The sequence below is a fragment of the Podarcis melisellensis genome (genome assembly GCF_964234715.1).
Source record: "Podarcis melisellensis genome assembly, chromosome: 9".
NCBI lineage: Eukaryota > Metazoa > Chordata > Lepidosauria > Squamata > Lacertidae > Podarcis > Podarcis melisellensis.
The window spans coordinates 5,749,653-5,766,029 of record NC_138541.1 but is presented as its reverse complement, the minus strand read 5'-3'; the positions used below and the strand labels follow the sequence as shown (position 1 = coordinate 5,766,029).

The following is a 16,377-nucleotide window of genomic DNA, read 5'->3' as shown; positions in this document are numbered from 1 at the left end:
TTTAAAGGTCAAAATCAGCACCTTAAATCTGACCCTGTACTCCACCGGGAGCCAGTGCAGCTTGAAAAGCACTGGGTGAATATGCTCCCATGGCAGAGACCCCGTGAGGAGCCTCGCTGCAGCATTCTGCACCCGCTGGAGTTTCTGGGACAGCTTCAAGGGCAGCCCCGCATAGAGCAAATTACAGTAGTCAAGCCTGGAGATGACCGTCACATGGATCACTGTGGCCAGGTCGGGGCGGGAAAGGTAAGGGACCAACTGCTTGATGCGGCGAAGGTGGAAAAATGTCGCCTTGGCTGTTGCTGTAACTTGCGCCTCCATGGAAAGGGAGGCGTCAAGGATTACACCCAAACTCTTAACGGAAGGCAATGGCACTAATTGGGCCCCCACAAGAGAAGGGAGTTGGTCCCTCATCCCCATGCCATCCCGACCTAGCCATAGGACCTCTGTCTTCGAAGGATTTCGTTTCAATCGGCTCCATCGAAACCATCCAGCCCAGCTTCCAAACATCTGGTCAGTGTGTTCGGGGCCGAGTCAGTGTGGCCATCCATCAGCAGATAGAGCTGAGTGTCATCAGCATATTGGTGACAGCCCAGCCCAAAGCTCCGGATAATCTGGGCAAGGGGGCGCATAAAGATGTTAAAAAGCATTGGGGAGAGAATTGCGCCCTGCGGCACTCCAAATCTAGACTGATGGTTGCATATGGCAAAGGAAAAATGCAGTTGTTGCTAATAACAGTTTCCCCCTGAACATAAGCAAAATAAGGGAACTTTGCCCAGAGAAGTTGGCAACCTACATTTTAACAGTATAGAAGACTACAGAGGAAGGCAAGGGTAGTAGGGAATGAAAACACAAAAACGTGGTTATGCATGCTTGGGGTTTGCTCCATTGGTGGTGAGGATAAGGGTCAAGTGAAAGGCTTCACAGAAATGGTGGGTTTTAAGGAGCATTTCGGAGAAAGAGAGAGATGACTCCGTCTAGGTGTCAGAGAGGGCAGTTGGAGGAAAGTAGTGTTTATCTTATGTATGACTTCAGTATAAATGTTTCACTATCATTTTCAGTAACTTGCTTTATTTACCCTTCATTGTCCATTTATGGGGTAGGCTTTGGGGTTTCCCCATGTTTTTTTAAATGATAACTCCATTCTGGCACAGACCCAAACATGCAAGGCAAATGCTATGCACTTTTAAAGCAGGGTAGCTCCAGAACTCCTTGTTTTGAAAAGCTCTAAATTAGGGAAGGGGAACAAGTTGCCCTCCAGATGATGCTGGGACCAACCCAGCCCTAGCCAGCATGGCCTGTAGTGAGGAATGATGGGGTTTGTAGTCCAACAATATTTGGAGGGCCACAGGTTCCCCACTAATCATATGGTGATGATCAGGATTGGAATACTTGCTCCGCATTTTTGTCTCTGATCTAAAGTGATTTATATACTTAATTTCCACACTGATGCACAACCCACATGTAGTCATACTACCTTTTATAAAACCTTGTGAGAGATCTCTAGGTGATCTATAGATAGTTGTTGTGGTTGTTGGTTTTTACAACTTCTTCCTCCCCTCTCCCCAAGTGACAACCAGATTTGCAGTGGGAGTGCTGTTGGAGCAAGGATTTCTTTTTGTGCTAATGCCAGAAACTGGGAAAACGAGTATCTGTTTACGCTAGAATAAAGAATTGAAATTCATGGCCTCAAGGCTGCTATCTTGGGGATACTATCTTGAAATAACTGTTGTCTACACAAATAAAGAACTCTACATTCTGTTCCAACCTTCCTCAAGCTGTGCTGGCTAGGACTGATAGACATTGTAGTCCAAAGCACTAGGTAGGGGGAGGCTGTCTTAATTGCTATCTTGGTCAGTCACCCTTGAATTATTCTTACTTAAACAGTGATTGCTAGTGTGTGCTACCATGCTCAAGAGATTAAAACCCAAGATCCACACTTTTGTTAGGGAAGCAAGCCAGCATCACAGCCCAGAATCCATTGCATACCTTCAGCATGTTTGCATACATGTAAGAGAGAAACGACTTTTAAAAAAAGATGTTTCAAAGTTGTAGTCACTGGTTTTCCCCCAACAGAGACTACTATGCTTTCAGCTGCAGCAGGAAGTAGTCCAGTAACTGTACTGGTCCCATATGATGGTATTTTAAAGTTGGAGAAAGCTACACCACTTCTTTTTTTTATTTGAAAGCATAGAACCTCTGATACAACAGGTGGGAACTCTAAATGAAAATAATCTTCAGAGAGAAAAAATACACATCCTAAAATCTGAAAAAGTAATCATTAGGCGATGCAAGGATTCTTGCAGAAAAACCACTAGATTCTGAACTCTCAGACCTTCATGTGTCAATGTACAATATTTGTAATGTCTGGCTTGCACTGGCTGTACTTTGAACATCTATGAATTAGCTTTCCACACTGCACTTCAGGCACCCAGCAGATCTGTTTCACCCTATTTCCCAACAGGGTGTTTCACTCCTGTGCCTGTATATATAGGTGTAAACTCTTTGAAGTCATCCCAGATCTCCAAAGACCCAAGAGGCACTTTTCAGGGACTTAACATGCTGGGCAAACGAGTTTTGAAGACATCCCATGGCCAATTCTGTATGTGTAGGACTTGGTGCTTTTAGGGCTCATGCTTCCCTCTTTGGTCCAAAGGATTCTTGACCTTGTTGACGATAAGGGCCAAAATGGATGTGATGCTGAATGTGTCATTAGAAGACATGCCAGGGTGGTTATTTTTCTAAATTTAATATTGGGCACAGGAGGGACCAATATTCATCCAAGACTGCAGTGTGCAGGGAGGGGAGACACAACCTTTTCTTCCCCTGCCTCGGTTCTAACAAAAATCCCTCCCTTTCTTGCATCACTGTTAGTCTTAGGGGAGAAAAGCTGTCTTTGGGAGGGGGCATTTCATTTGGAGCTGTGTGTGGATGGAAGGATAAAACCTCCCCTCCTTGCTTGGTGCATTCTTCATTTATGTATTTAGCACTGCGTCTAGTTTGGGCCTCGAGATCTCCCTGCAGATAGTCAAAGCTGTCTGTAGCTGGGAGGATTTGGGTGGTGTGTTCAGGACGTCTATGACTTCATTCTTGTCTGTGCATCCAGAGGTTGGGGAAGGGCCTGGGCTGAAGCAGATAGAAACTGAGTACGGTAACAGAAGCCATTGCAAGAGAGTTGGCCAAGTTGTAAGCACAGATGTGCTGCTTTGGCGTTGCAGTGGTTGACCCTGCAGGAAAGTCTCCAAAGAGGAGCTGGTGAATCTTGTGGGAAAGGGCTTATTACGAAACCAAATGGCCTACAGTGTTATGAAACTTGCCTTGTTGGTTGTCATCCTTATCTTACTGAAAGCCAAAAGAAAGCTTTGTTTTGGTGGGGGACTCTTTAAGAGTCTGCTTTGGTTCTACATGGTAGGGTGTCGTTGTTGTTGTTGTTAATTGTATTTAGAGGTAGGAGGTTCTGAGTCTTAATAGCTTCCTTTAAAAGCCGTCCAATAAGTTCATGGCTCAGGAGAGAATTGAACTGAGGATTTCCTGGGTTGTACCTCGTATCTCATTTTCTGCCCTATAAATGTGCTAGTTCTGAATGTTGCGATTCCTTGGTACATAGCAGAGACACTGCTTCTTATAAAGATCTCTCTTGGCTCCCTTCCAAAAGTGTGACAGGTGTCAGTGCTTAGGTACTTCTGATGGTAGTTCTTGCTGGCAATGCAAGCTTGAGTTGTTAATGAAACCCATCTGTTTTGTTTCTCTTCCTCACCGCTCAGGCCAACATGGGTTCATGCTTCCTTGTCATTCTGCTCAGCAGCTGCCTGACATTCCTGGGAGCAGCAGCCAACATGACCACAGGTAAAGCATTATGTCATTTTCAGCTTAATCACTGAGCATATCAAGGGGGAATGGGCATGACCACTTTCCTATTGCAGACATAACTTGTAGTAAATGTTCATATTTTTAAAATGTGTTTTAAGTAACCAGTGTTCGAAACTCCCATTTTTCTAGGTGCTTTTTGCGACAGGGAATTTCATTAGCTTGAGCAGTTTCTGAGCTCTGGGTACAGTACTGCACCTAAGATTTCAGATTAAAACTGCAGAGTGGAAGGAAAGGAGGACCTTTTTCTGCCTCCCCACTTCCCTGAAAACTGGAGAAGAGACCCTCTTAAAAATATTAGGGGGGTGGGCAGGGGAAGGACTAGACCCTGTAAAAATGAGCATAATGTTTGAGCTGCAGTTCATTCATTTTCAGCTTTGTATCCTTGTTATTAAAAAAGCGTGCCTAGACATTCCGTTGTTGCACCCATAACCTAGGTTTAAGGTGCCATTTAGCTCCAAGCTTTCATATCTTGGTTTCTAACAACTGTAAGTAACAAAATTTCCAGTGTTGCAGTCTAAGATGATAAATGGGCTGGGCTGGGCTGGGCCTGGGAGAGTGGCTGTCAAAAACTGGACAGAAGCATCTGCCATCCTCTTCCACCAGTTCTTCTCCAGATCCAAGCCTGCATATTTTTTAAGCAGTCATTGGTTTGGTGTCTTAAGTAAACAAAACTGCTAGAACTTTGGCATCAGTCAGAGCAGCTTTCCAAAGATAGGGGGAAAGGGAGCTCTATTCTGTAGTTCTGTGCTACATTTTATAATAAGGGTAACAGTTCTAGATGCGGAATGAAAGATACCTGGGGGGTGGGGAGTGTGTGAGTTGTTGGGGGTTTGTGTGGAGGGATTGAGCAGCCAAAATACAATAGAATGATCCTAGAAAAGTCTCTTCCAATACCCATAAAGGGCAACGTGGTACTAACAGTTTGCATGCTGTCTTCTGCGAATATTTATTTGGCTCATAGGTTATATTTGTTAATTTTGGGTGAAATAAATCTCATTCTTAAACTGGGAGGCCCTGCTACTCGTGGAGAAAAATCTGGCCCTCGTATCTGTGTAAGATCCATGTGTGAGGAGCAACATATCCTGCCAATTTCCCTTTTGTTCTTTTACTTCTAGTGCTCCCTTTGACGGGTTCCTCCTTGCTCACAAGTTCCATGAAAACTGCCAAGACGCAACCAGCTAGCGGGAAGCCCACGAGCCCCACCAGTAGCCATGCTCCTTCTCAAGCAGCGTCTCCTGCTATGGCACCAAACCGTACTACTACTACTCCTACAGCCACAGACTTCCTGCCTGCCACAATGGTCAGCTCTCCTGGCACGGAGGCTACAGTTCTGCCGGCAACTGGGGCCACGTCTGGGCCCACCTCCCTCTTGACAAATGCCACACCTTCAGTTCCACACACGACTGCTGGAAATTCAAATCTGGTGACTGCAGAGGCCAACACCACAACAGCAGTAACTACGCCGAAAGCCTTTGACACCTCAAGTACGGAAGAGCTTTGCTATATTTCATTTGTGCTCCCATACATATATTCTGACCGGTAGCTTATGTGTGTTTAGCAGCTTCTGTGAGTAGTGTGTGGCTTGTTCAGTTACTCTCTCTATTTCTAGCCTGGGTGGTTTTTTCTCCTCTAGTGTCATGTGACCCTATTCACTTAGGGTCACTGCTTTATGGCAGGCTAAAATGTGAGGTGAACACACTGAGGAGCTTGCTTTAGGTAAAAAACTTAGACTAGATAATGGATCCAGTCCTCTGGTTCCCTCAACTTTTTTGTGTGGTCCACAGTTAGTGTAAACTGCTCCACACCTACTTGGTGGGTTAATGCTAAACATCTTTTGAGATTGGGACTGTCTTAAACGTTGTCCCTTCACAATTAGGGCTGGACGGTACCTGGTTTTTAATATTGTGATAGATCACCAGCTAAACTTCACAATATACCAATATATCATGATGCCCAAAATAAGGATGGAGTGATGTAGAGACATTGGCTGGCTTCACGGTGTTTCCTGGCACCGGCTCCTCTGATTCGCTGCAGGACACAAGAGAGCTGGGCCAGCAGGGTTAACAGGGGCTGGAGGAATCAAGAGAAGCACTGGCTGGCTTCACGTTTATCCCCACATTGTGATTTTTGCATAGCACACACAGACAACACATCATGATTCCCAATATATTGCCAGATCAAAAATTATGAAATGGTCATCACAATGTGGACTTCAAACTAGTTTTGGACAATATATCGATATATCACCCAGCCCTACTCACAATTGTTGTCATAACCTAGATCAGTTAGTTCAAACCGAATGCTTTTAAGAACTCAGTTCTCAATAGCATTTAGCAAATTCTTGCACTTGTTATACCTGATTTGCTAATCCAGAATACAGCTCCTGCTTTGCTGTCACTAATATGAACTAAATGGCCGCCATCAAAGTGAAGCTTTCCCTGTTGTCTAGAGAATGCCCAGTAGTTCACAGGTACATGCTTGTCAGTGCTGCCTCCAATCCATGATTTTGTCCCGTGGTGACACTGAAAAGTGCTGGATCTGATTATTTAATCAGATTTAATTATTTTACAGTACAATTCACAGAGATACAGATGACATCTGTGATTTGATGTGGTTGGGGTGTGTGTGGACCCATGTAAAAACTATGCCAATGCAAAAGAATCAGTTTTAATTCTACCAAATTGGACTTCTACTCAGATTCCATGGAAAAGGCAAGAGCCCACATTCACAACTGGCTAAACAAAACCCCAGGCTCAGTCCCCAGTTAGCCATGACTCACTTAGAATCCTGGCCCAGTCTCTCACTCACATACTCTGACACAAGAAAAGAAAAACGCCATCTCGCCAAATCTGATGAGAAGCATATGCCAAATTGCATCACTCTCCCCCCCCCCCAATCTATACCCTCAGCAAGAGAAAAAGAACTTTTGGTCCAAGACTGATGGTGAATCATGAGGGCAAGGAAAACACAGGGGAGTAGGGAAGACAAGAAAGAGACGCGATATGGGAAAAAGACAGCCAGAGAAGGCCCTTTTAAATCTTAGCCAAAGTGCGGGAGGAGGGAGAGAAGCACAGCATCTTCCTCCAAGGTGGTAACAAATGGAGGTTCTGCCAAAGCAGCAGCTCTTAGCAACAGAGCAGATCTCTCTCTTTTTTCTCTCTCCCACCATCCAATTTTTGTTGTCCACCCAGAGTTCTCTCCATCTCCCACCCCTGTCAACCTCCTTCAGATTTTCCTGCCTATCTAGACTTCTCTTTGAGCTGAGAAGTCCCTTTCTCATTTGCAGGCAGACACACTCACCCCTTTTCTTCTCCTGTGCATCCAGGTTTCTCCATTCTTGATGGAGGGTGAAAGGAGAATGTTATTATGGGATGGTGGCTAGCAGGAGGGAAAGGCAGGCAGGCAGGCAGGCAAACAAACAGCTATCAGGCAAGGTCCCTGCCTGAGGCAAATGGTTATCTGGTGGCAGCTCCCTCACCCCTCCTGATTCACCTCCTTCAAGAAAAGAGATAAAACAGTCTCCATGGCGAGAGCCTTCTGCCAGCACAAGGAAGGCAAGTGAGTGGGGAAGACCCCATCAGATATGATGCCTCCCCAAACACCTTAGCTGATTCAGGCCAGCAGAAGCCGCGAAGGTGTGCAAATAGGTGGGAATCCCAGATGCCTCCAGTTCTCCTATACATCTTTCCTCTTTTTTTCTTTACAAAAAAAGCAACTGTGGGCCAGCACAACCCTTCCGGGCCAAAGAAGCACCCCTAGCAACATTGGGTGGGCAGCATAAGCCATGAATGTGGGCAAACAGCCCTGCACTGAGCTGGTACCCCCCTCCAGGAAAGCTAGCAGGAAATGGGCATGTGTGTTCTCCCAAGTTAGGAACACCTGGCTCCTGATTGTCTACACCAGGGTTTCCCAAACTTTGGTCTCTAGCTATTTTTTGGACTACAATTCCCATCACCCCGACCACTGCTGCTGGCTAGGGATGATGGGAGTTGTAGTCCAAAAAAAAAAAAAAACAGCTGGAGACCCAAATTTGGGAAACTCTGGTCTACAGTGACTGGCAGGGGCTCCCCAGGGTTTAGGCCCTTCCTGGAAATACTGGGGATTGAATTTTGGACCTTCTGGATGCAAAGCTATTACTACTGAGCTATGGTCCTTCATAGGGATGGGGGTGGCGCTGTGGGTTAAACCACAGAGCCTAGGACTTGTTGATTGGAAGGTCGGCGGTTCGAATCCCCGCAAAGGGGTGAGCTCCCATTGCTCGGTCCCTGCTCCTGCCAACCTAGCAGTTCGAAAGCATGACAGAGTGCAAGTAGATAAATAGGTACCACTCCGGCAGGAAGGTAAACGGTGTTTCCATGCGCTGCTCTGGTTTGGCAGAAGCAGCTTAGTCATGCTGGCCACATGACCCGGAAGCTGTACGCCGGCTCCCTCGGCCAATAAAGCGAGATGAGCGCCGCAACCCCAAAGTTGGCCACGACTGGACCTAATGGTCAGGGGTCCCTTTATGGTCCTTCATTATGTTCAAAAGAATGAGGGAAGGACTCCCAGGAAGCAAAGTACAAGCAGACAGCTGAGCAGAGAATGCACTGCTGATTCCAGGCAAAGAAACCTGGAAGCAAGTGTGTATCTGTGTATTGCTTTGCAGGGAAAGAGTGTGTCTGGCTCCCCAGGGTTCTTTGCTCTATGGGTGTGTGAGGCTTGATGCTGGAATCAGTTCATACAGGTAACAGAACTGAGTGGTAAAATTGTTACTGGCCGCTCAGTTACTATGAGGGTGTAGGGAGGGACTTGCAGGTTTGTTCATCAAACATAAAAAAAGTTGCATGTCAGGCGTCCCTTCTCCCTGACATGCAAACTTTCTGTGTGCAGAGAGTTAAATTCCATGCTGAGTAGTCAGATATGCAACAGATATGCACAAATCCCTTGCCTCCTTAAGTAGAATTAGTAAAAGAAAAAACTTAGCCATGAGATTCTGCTAATAACATCACGCTAAGTTGCTGGTATTAAGTCGTAGGAGTGTGTGTGCGTTTGGCCATTTCTTGCACAAATAGATATATGCTAGTACACACACCTGTTTCTTGTTGCAGCTGAATCGCAGAAATTACTTGTAGAATATCAGCTTTTTGATTTGCCACCTCAAAAGCAACTTCACCTGCCTCAGTCATGTAAACCAGGCCTTAAGAGTGGCCTGAATTGGGGGGTTAAAAATGTGACAAGAGCCATGCTATACCAAGGCAAAAATCCCACCCTGTCCAGCATCCTATTTTTATGGTGACCAGATGCTTACAGAAAGTCCACCAGTATGGTGTAGTGGTTAAGAGCGGTGGACTCGTAATCTGGTGAACCGGGTTCGATTCCCCGCTCCTCCACCTGCAGCTGCTGCGTGACCTTGGGCCAGTCACACTTCTCTGAAGTCTCTCAGCCCCACTCACCTCACAGAGTGTTTGTTGTGCGGGGAGGAAGGGAAAGGAGAATGTGAGCCGCTTTGAGACTCCTTCGGGAAGTGATAAAGCGGGATATCAAATCCAAAGTCGTCGTCTTCTACTTCAGTAGGACTTGAGGGCAACAACACATTCCTCTTTTGTGACTCCCATAGTAAGGGTGGCTTTCATTCTGTCTGGTGTAAAGATTTAAGCATCATATGTGTGGGCAATGGGAGGAATGTTTTTGAAATGAGGAAACACACCCCTCCCCCCCAAAAAAGGAAAATGAAGCAAAATTTACTTTTGGGTGCAGGGAACTACAAATGACTTGGGGGTGATATTGCTTTCTGAAGATTATTCACTAATACTTCCTCTGTGTGCATTCTGCTTTTAGCTGAGATATCTAAAGACTCAGGTAAGCATATTTGTCTACAGCTTTCTTCACCCCACCCCCAATTGAACTAATGGTTTCCATGTTGTGTCAATGACTGTGTTGTTTGCACGTAATGCTAAGCCAAACTTTGGCTTGCAACGATCATGCTGGCTCCCAGGGATGAGATTACAGCTACTTTGCTCCTCCCCAGCCATGTTAGCTTGGTGTGGCATAGCAGCTAAGCCACGATGTTTGGCTTAATGTGTTGTCCAAACCCAGCACTGTGGTTAAGCATTCTTCTCCTTAACCACAGTCTGTAGCCAATGTGCTGAGCGTCTCAGAAGATAATAAGCAAGACAAACAGAAGAGACCCAGTGTCAGTATTCTTCGCAGGTTGGGAAAGGAGTTGAAAGGAAAGGGAAGAAGCAGAATCGTGTGGGATCACAACATATATTAAGGCTCCCGCAGGGTGGGAGGTCAGCTCGCACAATACACATTGGAAGTCAACATAAGAAGGTGTCATACATCTTTTCTCATTGATTTGGCTGGCAAGTGGGAGGGCACTTCAGGTGAATGGAAGTAGACTAAAGGGAATGGTAGGCTTTTACATTTTTTGCTATATGCATTTTGGGGAGAGGGAGAGAGAGAGGTGCCGGAGGTTGATGCTACATTTGAAGATGAGATGGGTCATTCAGTCCATCAAGCTAATACTCATTTTAACTTTGGCCACCTGCAAGCCAAGCCCTGCTTTATGTGAATGCTCTTCAGGGGGATAAATGGCATTAAAGTTCACTGTGCTGCAGGCCAACATTTGCTGCATACCACTCCACTTAAAAGAACATCCCTTTAAGTGGCACCCATATTCATATTGGAGGATTTGCTTCCCCATCTCAAGGTGGCAGCACTGCACCAATGCAATGTACCCAGTGGTAGGAGGTGCTTTATCCCCAAGTGCCACCCTTATCTCCTTGGCCCCGCTGGATCTGACAAGGTGAAGATTGTTCAGCTATCCCCCATTCTCCCAGGTGCCTGTTTATCTCCCCTTTTCTCTGCAAGCCCATATTCGCAGCTGGTAACTGGTGAATGAACAGGAAGTAAAATGAATAAGTGGATAGCTCTTGCAATGGCGGGGATGGGGGAATGGGATATAAGAAGTAGGGAAGCCTATGGATCTGTCTGAGACTGCTGTTTTTGAGTTTGTTCATAGATGACCTAGAGCAGGGGTAGGCAACCTAAGGCCCGTGGGCCAGATGTGGCCCAATCGCCCTCTCAATCCAGCCCACAGACGGTCCAGGAATCAGCTTGTTTTTACATGAGTAGAATGTGTCCTTTTATTTAAAATGCCTCTCTGGGTTATTTGCGGGGCATAGGAATTCATTCATTCCCCTCCAAAAAAAATATTGTCCGGCCCCCCACAAGGTCTGAGGGACAGTGGACCGGCCCACGGCTGAAAAGGTTGCTGACCCCTGACCTAGAGTTAGGGTTGAGCTCACCAAGTGTCTAAATTATACCTAATAATTCAGGGGGACAAAAACAAAAAGGATATTGTGACAAATATCTTCAGAGTGGGGCATGGCCAATAAAGTGATGGGGACTTTGTATATGCACTGATAGAATCAGAGCTGGCAGTGACTGACCAGGAAAAGTATATTCAGAGTATGGCGGATATGTCAATGAAAAAGCTGGCCCAATGTGTGGTTGCTGTGGGAAAAAAGGCAATTTTCCTAGGAAGCAACAGGCAAGGTGTGGGGCCCTGATGGAGATGTGTTTGTAAAGAAAGTAGAGAGAGAGAGGAATTGTTTTCCCTCTCCCCAAATAACAACCCATGGTCATCAAATGAAGCTGACTGGTGCAGACAGTCGGAATAGCCAGTAGGAAGTGCTTCACACGGCGCAGAGTTGAAACCATGTCATTTGATCTCATACGCTTGGGTGATAGTCAGCAGCTCGGATGGATTTTATAAAGGGATTAGACAAATCCATGGAGTGTAAAGCTATCAATGGCTGCTGGTCATGATGACTGTGTCCTACCTCTAATATCAGAGCTTATTTGCCTCCAGATGCCAAGTTGCTGGGGAACAGCAGTAAAAGAGAGAGATTGTGTCTTGCTTTGGGGGCTTCCCAAGGGCTTCTGGCTGGCCTATGTGGGTACCAGGTTTGCTGGGCTAGATAGGGTTTGGTTTGAACCAGCAGGACTCTCTTTATGTTCTTACCTGTTGCTTTCTCATCTTATGCAGGTGATAGTGATACCGGACGAGGTAAGGCATTCTCCTTAGACAACTTTTTTGCCCGTACAATGTATGTCTTTGTCGTCGCTATGGAACATTGCATTTCATTTAAGGTGTCAAAATGGCATCTCTTGTGAACATTCCGATTCCAGGGCTTATTTGACTGTTGCAGCTTTCTACTTTCTGTAGGAACTCATTGCAGCATGTGGTTAGGGCATCCCATTTTATCCCCACAATAACCATTTGAGGTTGGTTAGTTTACAATAGTGGCACACTAAGCATCGCCCAGTAAGTTTCATGACAGAGCAGGGATTTGAACCCAGGCCTCCCTCATCAAAACCGCAATACTTGATCCACTACACCAGCCTCCCCAGTCTGTTGCCCTCTGAGTATTTTGGACTACAGCTCCCATCAGCCTCAGCCAGCACAGCGGTGTAGCCCAAACATCTAGAGGGCACCAGGTTGGGGAAGACTGCCCTACACCATGCTGGCTTGATTTGGCAATAAAAGTCCTCTTTACATTTTTCTGGCTCATTTTAGTCTTATTGAGGTTCTTAACTCAGCTCTAGAGAGAACGGTATCAATTGGGCAATTACTTTGGTATGGCCCTGCAGTATATATTGTGTGAGCCAGGGGTAGTCAACCTTTTTATACCTACCGCTCACTAATGCATCTTTCTTGGTGGTAAAATTTCCTTACTGCCCACCAGTGCTTGATGGAAGGAGGATTCAGCTTGTGCCATAGAACCCTTGACCGCCCCCCTAGAATCCTGAAAAGCCCACTAGTGGGCAGTAGGGACCAGGTTGACAACCCCTGGTGTAAGCAGTCAGTTTCTCCACCCATTCTGGGTACGTCCTTCATATCCATCCTGTAGTGAAGATAGGAAGGTCCCCCCCCCCATGTTTTTGCAATCCCATCCAGGCTTCAGGAACCCTGAGCAAATGGGAGCAATGCAATGGGTTGTTATCCAGTGCTGCGGAACGTTCCAAGCCTTTACTCTGTCGAGATGTAAGGCAAGGCACACATCCCTCTCACAGGCTGGATGCTCAGCCGTTTCTGCGTTTCTAGTCCCTGATTCTCTGTTTCAAGGCACCACCAAAATTGTGCGACCTTCTGTCTCACAGCAGGGGAATTCATAAGCACAACTCTTTTGACGCGTGGTATTCCGATAATAGTATCTGCAACATCACTTTGTGTATTCTGATATGCGCATAATCATATCAGTCCCTTTTATTTGCAGTGCCAGCAAGAAATTGCTAACTCCCACCAGTACACTCTCTCTCTCTCTCTCTCTCTCTCTCTCTCTCTCTCTCTGTGTGTGTGTGTGTGTGTGCACGAAGGAGCCAATAAACAAGGCAGGATAGTTCACTGCCTCCTGTTTTTTAAACCAGACTGTATGACAGCGATGGGTTGCTGTTAGTTTTGGCCTTGCCTGGCCTGTACTGACTGCTAATATCAATGCAGCCTTTTCAACCAAAATATCCAAACGGAACCCACCTGGTTGTGCATTTCTCTGTTCCCACACTCCACCCCAGCAATGTGGTCTGCGGCTGAGTAACGTTACAGAGGAAGCAACCGGCAATGTGTCCGTTGGCTGCATTGGTTGTTAGCATGTCATTCACCTCCAGGGTGGAGGGGGCTTCCAAGAGCATCTTCCGCCCGCCTTGCCAGCTCAGTTTAAAAACAGTGAGCTCTAGGGCCAGTTACAAGAAATCAACATGAGTGCATCTGATCAGCTCCAGATAACGTTAGTCACTCTTCTATCAAGGGTGCTTCTAGTGACTCAAAAGTTTCATTTCCACACTCCCTGCATTTGGCAAGGGTGAGGTGGAGGAAGTTGGCCTGAACAGAGGGGAAATAAAGAGCCATCTGCATGGTTAGCTTGGCAAGCAAGACTCTCTCCACCAAGCAAAGTAGCCTCACAAAAGTTGTGTTTCTTTCAGGCTGCAAAGGGCCAGGAAATTGAGGGGAGACACAAACAGGCTAGCAATTTATTTCAGTGGGCTAGTAAATTTTGTAGACTTAATTGCAATGTTGGGGAGTTACTTTGGCGCAGTTTCTTACCTAATTGTGCAGGTAGTCGGTCGGTCTTTCCAGCCTTTCAGGATCCATCCTTGTATTGAAAAGTCTGTTGCTGTCTTTTGGGCAGCGTTAAACTCTTTATTGTATAACAACAGGCGCTCAGGTGTATTATTCTTTCTGGGTGAACTCACAAAGTAGATTTCAGGCACAGCTGATATTTGGAGAGCTGAGAATGTCTCTTCCTCATGGGAGGGATGAATAAAACAAAGCCCACAGTCTTCACAGGTGTATGATATTGGCTTATGGTTGCAGCCCTTTATATTGTGTCCATTTCCAGAGCATGGGGCAATAATTCCGCTCCCCACCCCGCCATGCTGTTCACATACTTGTGCTAGCTTTGGCATCCTGCCTGGAGAATATAAAGCTGAATATTATTTCTGCAATCTGTCAATCAATACAGGAATATTTCCTACTGAGGAAGTTTCCACCCATGCCAAAGTCATACATGTGTGGAGGGGATATACAGAAAACTTGCACTTGTGTCCAAGTTTACATTTTCTGAACCAGCCTACGGTCCTCACCAGTCCTTATGTAGAGACCTCAAATAAGAAATTTACCAGTTTGTTCAATTTTTCACTTTCAGCCCAGGGTAAAAAGATTTTGCCCTCTTAACACACAATCACAAAATTGTATCTTCACACCTTTTTAATTTCAGACTGGTATGTATTGGTAATGGCATATTTAAGAAAGCTCCCACCTTTTGGGATGTGGGGTTAATAAAGTAAGATGTATTTGTCATTTTCTTACTAGACACATGTTCTTAAATCCTTACTAGACACATGTACTTAAATTCCTTACTAGACACATGTTCTTTGGGTTCGCAAGCACCCAAAATTATATACGTGTTTGTTTATATTCCACCTTTTCTCCCAGGAGCTCAAGTTTCATACATGGTTCTCTCCCTCCTCATTTTATCCTTACAACACACCTTTGAGATAGGTTAGGTTAAGTGACAGCGACTGGCCCCAAGTCATTCAGTGAGCTTCATGGCCAAGTGGGAATTTGAACCCTGGTCTCCCAGGTCCTAGTCAAACACAACACTGACTCCACAAATATGATATGCTGCATAAATCCGTGTGTGTGTGTGTGTGTGTGAGAGAGAGAGAGAGAGAGAGAGAGAGAGAGAGAGAGAGAACTCTCATCTTTTTGTGACCAAGGTAAGCTCTTGTGTGGTAGAGAGCATTTTCACAGTGGTGGAGAGAAAGAATAGAGAGAGCGCAGATATACCTGGTCAGGAAATTATGGGTTGCAGTTGGATTCTCCACATCAAATATCCCTTACTCCATGTCAGGCTCTCCTGCATCTAACAGGGAATGTGGAGTCTCACCTTTAGGGGTTGGGAAGAGCGAGAGAGAATAGGTGGGTAGCCTGATTTTTAAATGCATGCATTTGGTGCTACAGGCTCCTATAATGAGAGAGAGAGAGAGAGAGCGCGCTATGGGCCAGCTGCTTCCTTTTCCTGGCCTTGTGGTAACTTCATCTGGGGTTGGCCAGTTAGTGGGAAGGATGGTTGAGAAGGTAAGGACCTACAGTGGCATTTCCCAGGGATGCATCTGGCAATGAGATGTTGGTCTTTGGGGTTTGCACCTTCCCTCTTTGACACATCTGACTCAGAGCTGGAGCTTTTTCCACTGCAAGCGTTAACCACAGCCAGGAAGCAGAATGGTGAGCTCTCAGCTGCTTTCTTCACGTTCCCCCATAGCTTTCTGCCTGCTGTCATTTCTCAATCCTCTTCCCAGTACGGGAGTTGCTAGGACAAAGGTACAAACTCAGCAGCTCTCAAGGACACAAACAGCCAAGGCTGCAGCTCATTTGCAAACCTGTTGCGTATTTCAAAGAATGGGAGAAAACGCTCAGTGTGCGACTGCTCTGTCTGCTGTGAGCTAACAACAGAATTGCCTAGGGCCTGCCCCCACTACTTTTCAGAGAACGTGTAGGAAAGCAGGGCTGCAAAATGCTTTAAGTATGCACCAAACAGCCTTCCATTGTTGTGTGTCAGCATGTAATTTTGACTTGCCTGGAATCTAAATTCGCTGTACAAGAATTCTCTTTGGAGAGATGAACTCACAGCCAGTTCATACTTCCAAATTCCAGCAGCTCGTTGGACTGCATCAGACCAAACCGTACATCTAACTTATTCTCTACTGGGAGGGAAAGTGTCACACTCTTGATGGTTGCTTTTCCTTTACTCCTTGAAATCTGTCCAGCTTCTCTCCCCCCCCCCCCTTGACTCATCTAACATTCTTTTGGATTACTTAACGTGGACAGATTGCTTGACCTGGATTCAAACCGCCATGAAGTTTACTGGCTCAGTTACTCATCTCTCAGCCTATCCTATCACACAGGGTTGTTGTGAAGAGCTGAAGCAAAGAATAGCCACGTACTTGAAGAAAGTGCAGAGT

General features: G+C 45.9%; 2 protein-coding genes across 4 annotated transcripts in view; one reads left to right on the top strand and one right to left on the bottom strand.

Moving 5' to 3' along the window:
* The window catches only part of LZTS3 (leucine zipper tumor suppressor family member 3), a 327,722-nt gene that overhangs the window by 50,817 nt on the left and 260,528 nt on the right, over positions 1-16,377 (bottom strand). The gene's annotated exons all lie outside the window — the stretch shown is intronic.
* Positions 1-16,377, top strand: part of PTPRA (protein tyrosine phosphatase receptor type A) — a 139,718-nt gene that overhangs the window by 89,509 nt on the left and 33,832 nt on the right. The window contains exons 3-6 of one of the 3 annotated variants that reach the window (XM_081924929.1): positions 3,765-3,846; positions 4,986-5,354; positions 9,688-9,708; positions 11,903-11,923. In XM_081924929.1, coding sequence (XP_081781055.1) covers positions 3,765-3,846; positions 4,986-5,354; positions 9,688-9,708; positions 11,903-11,923 — 493 coding nt within the window. The remainder of the gene's footprint in view (positions 1-3,764; positions 3,847-4,985; positions 5,355-9,687; positions 9,709-11,902; positions 11,924-16,377) is intronic. The other 2 variants (XM_081924930.1, XM_081924931.1) reach the window with 2 other exon arrangements.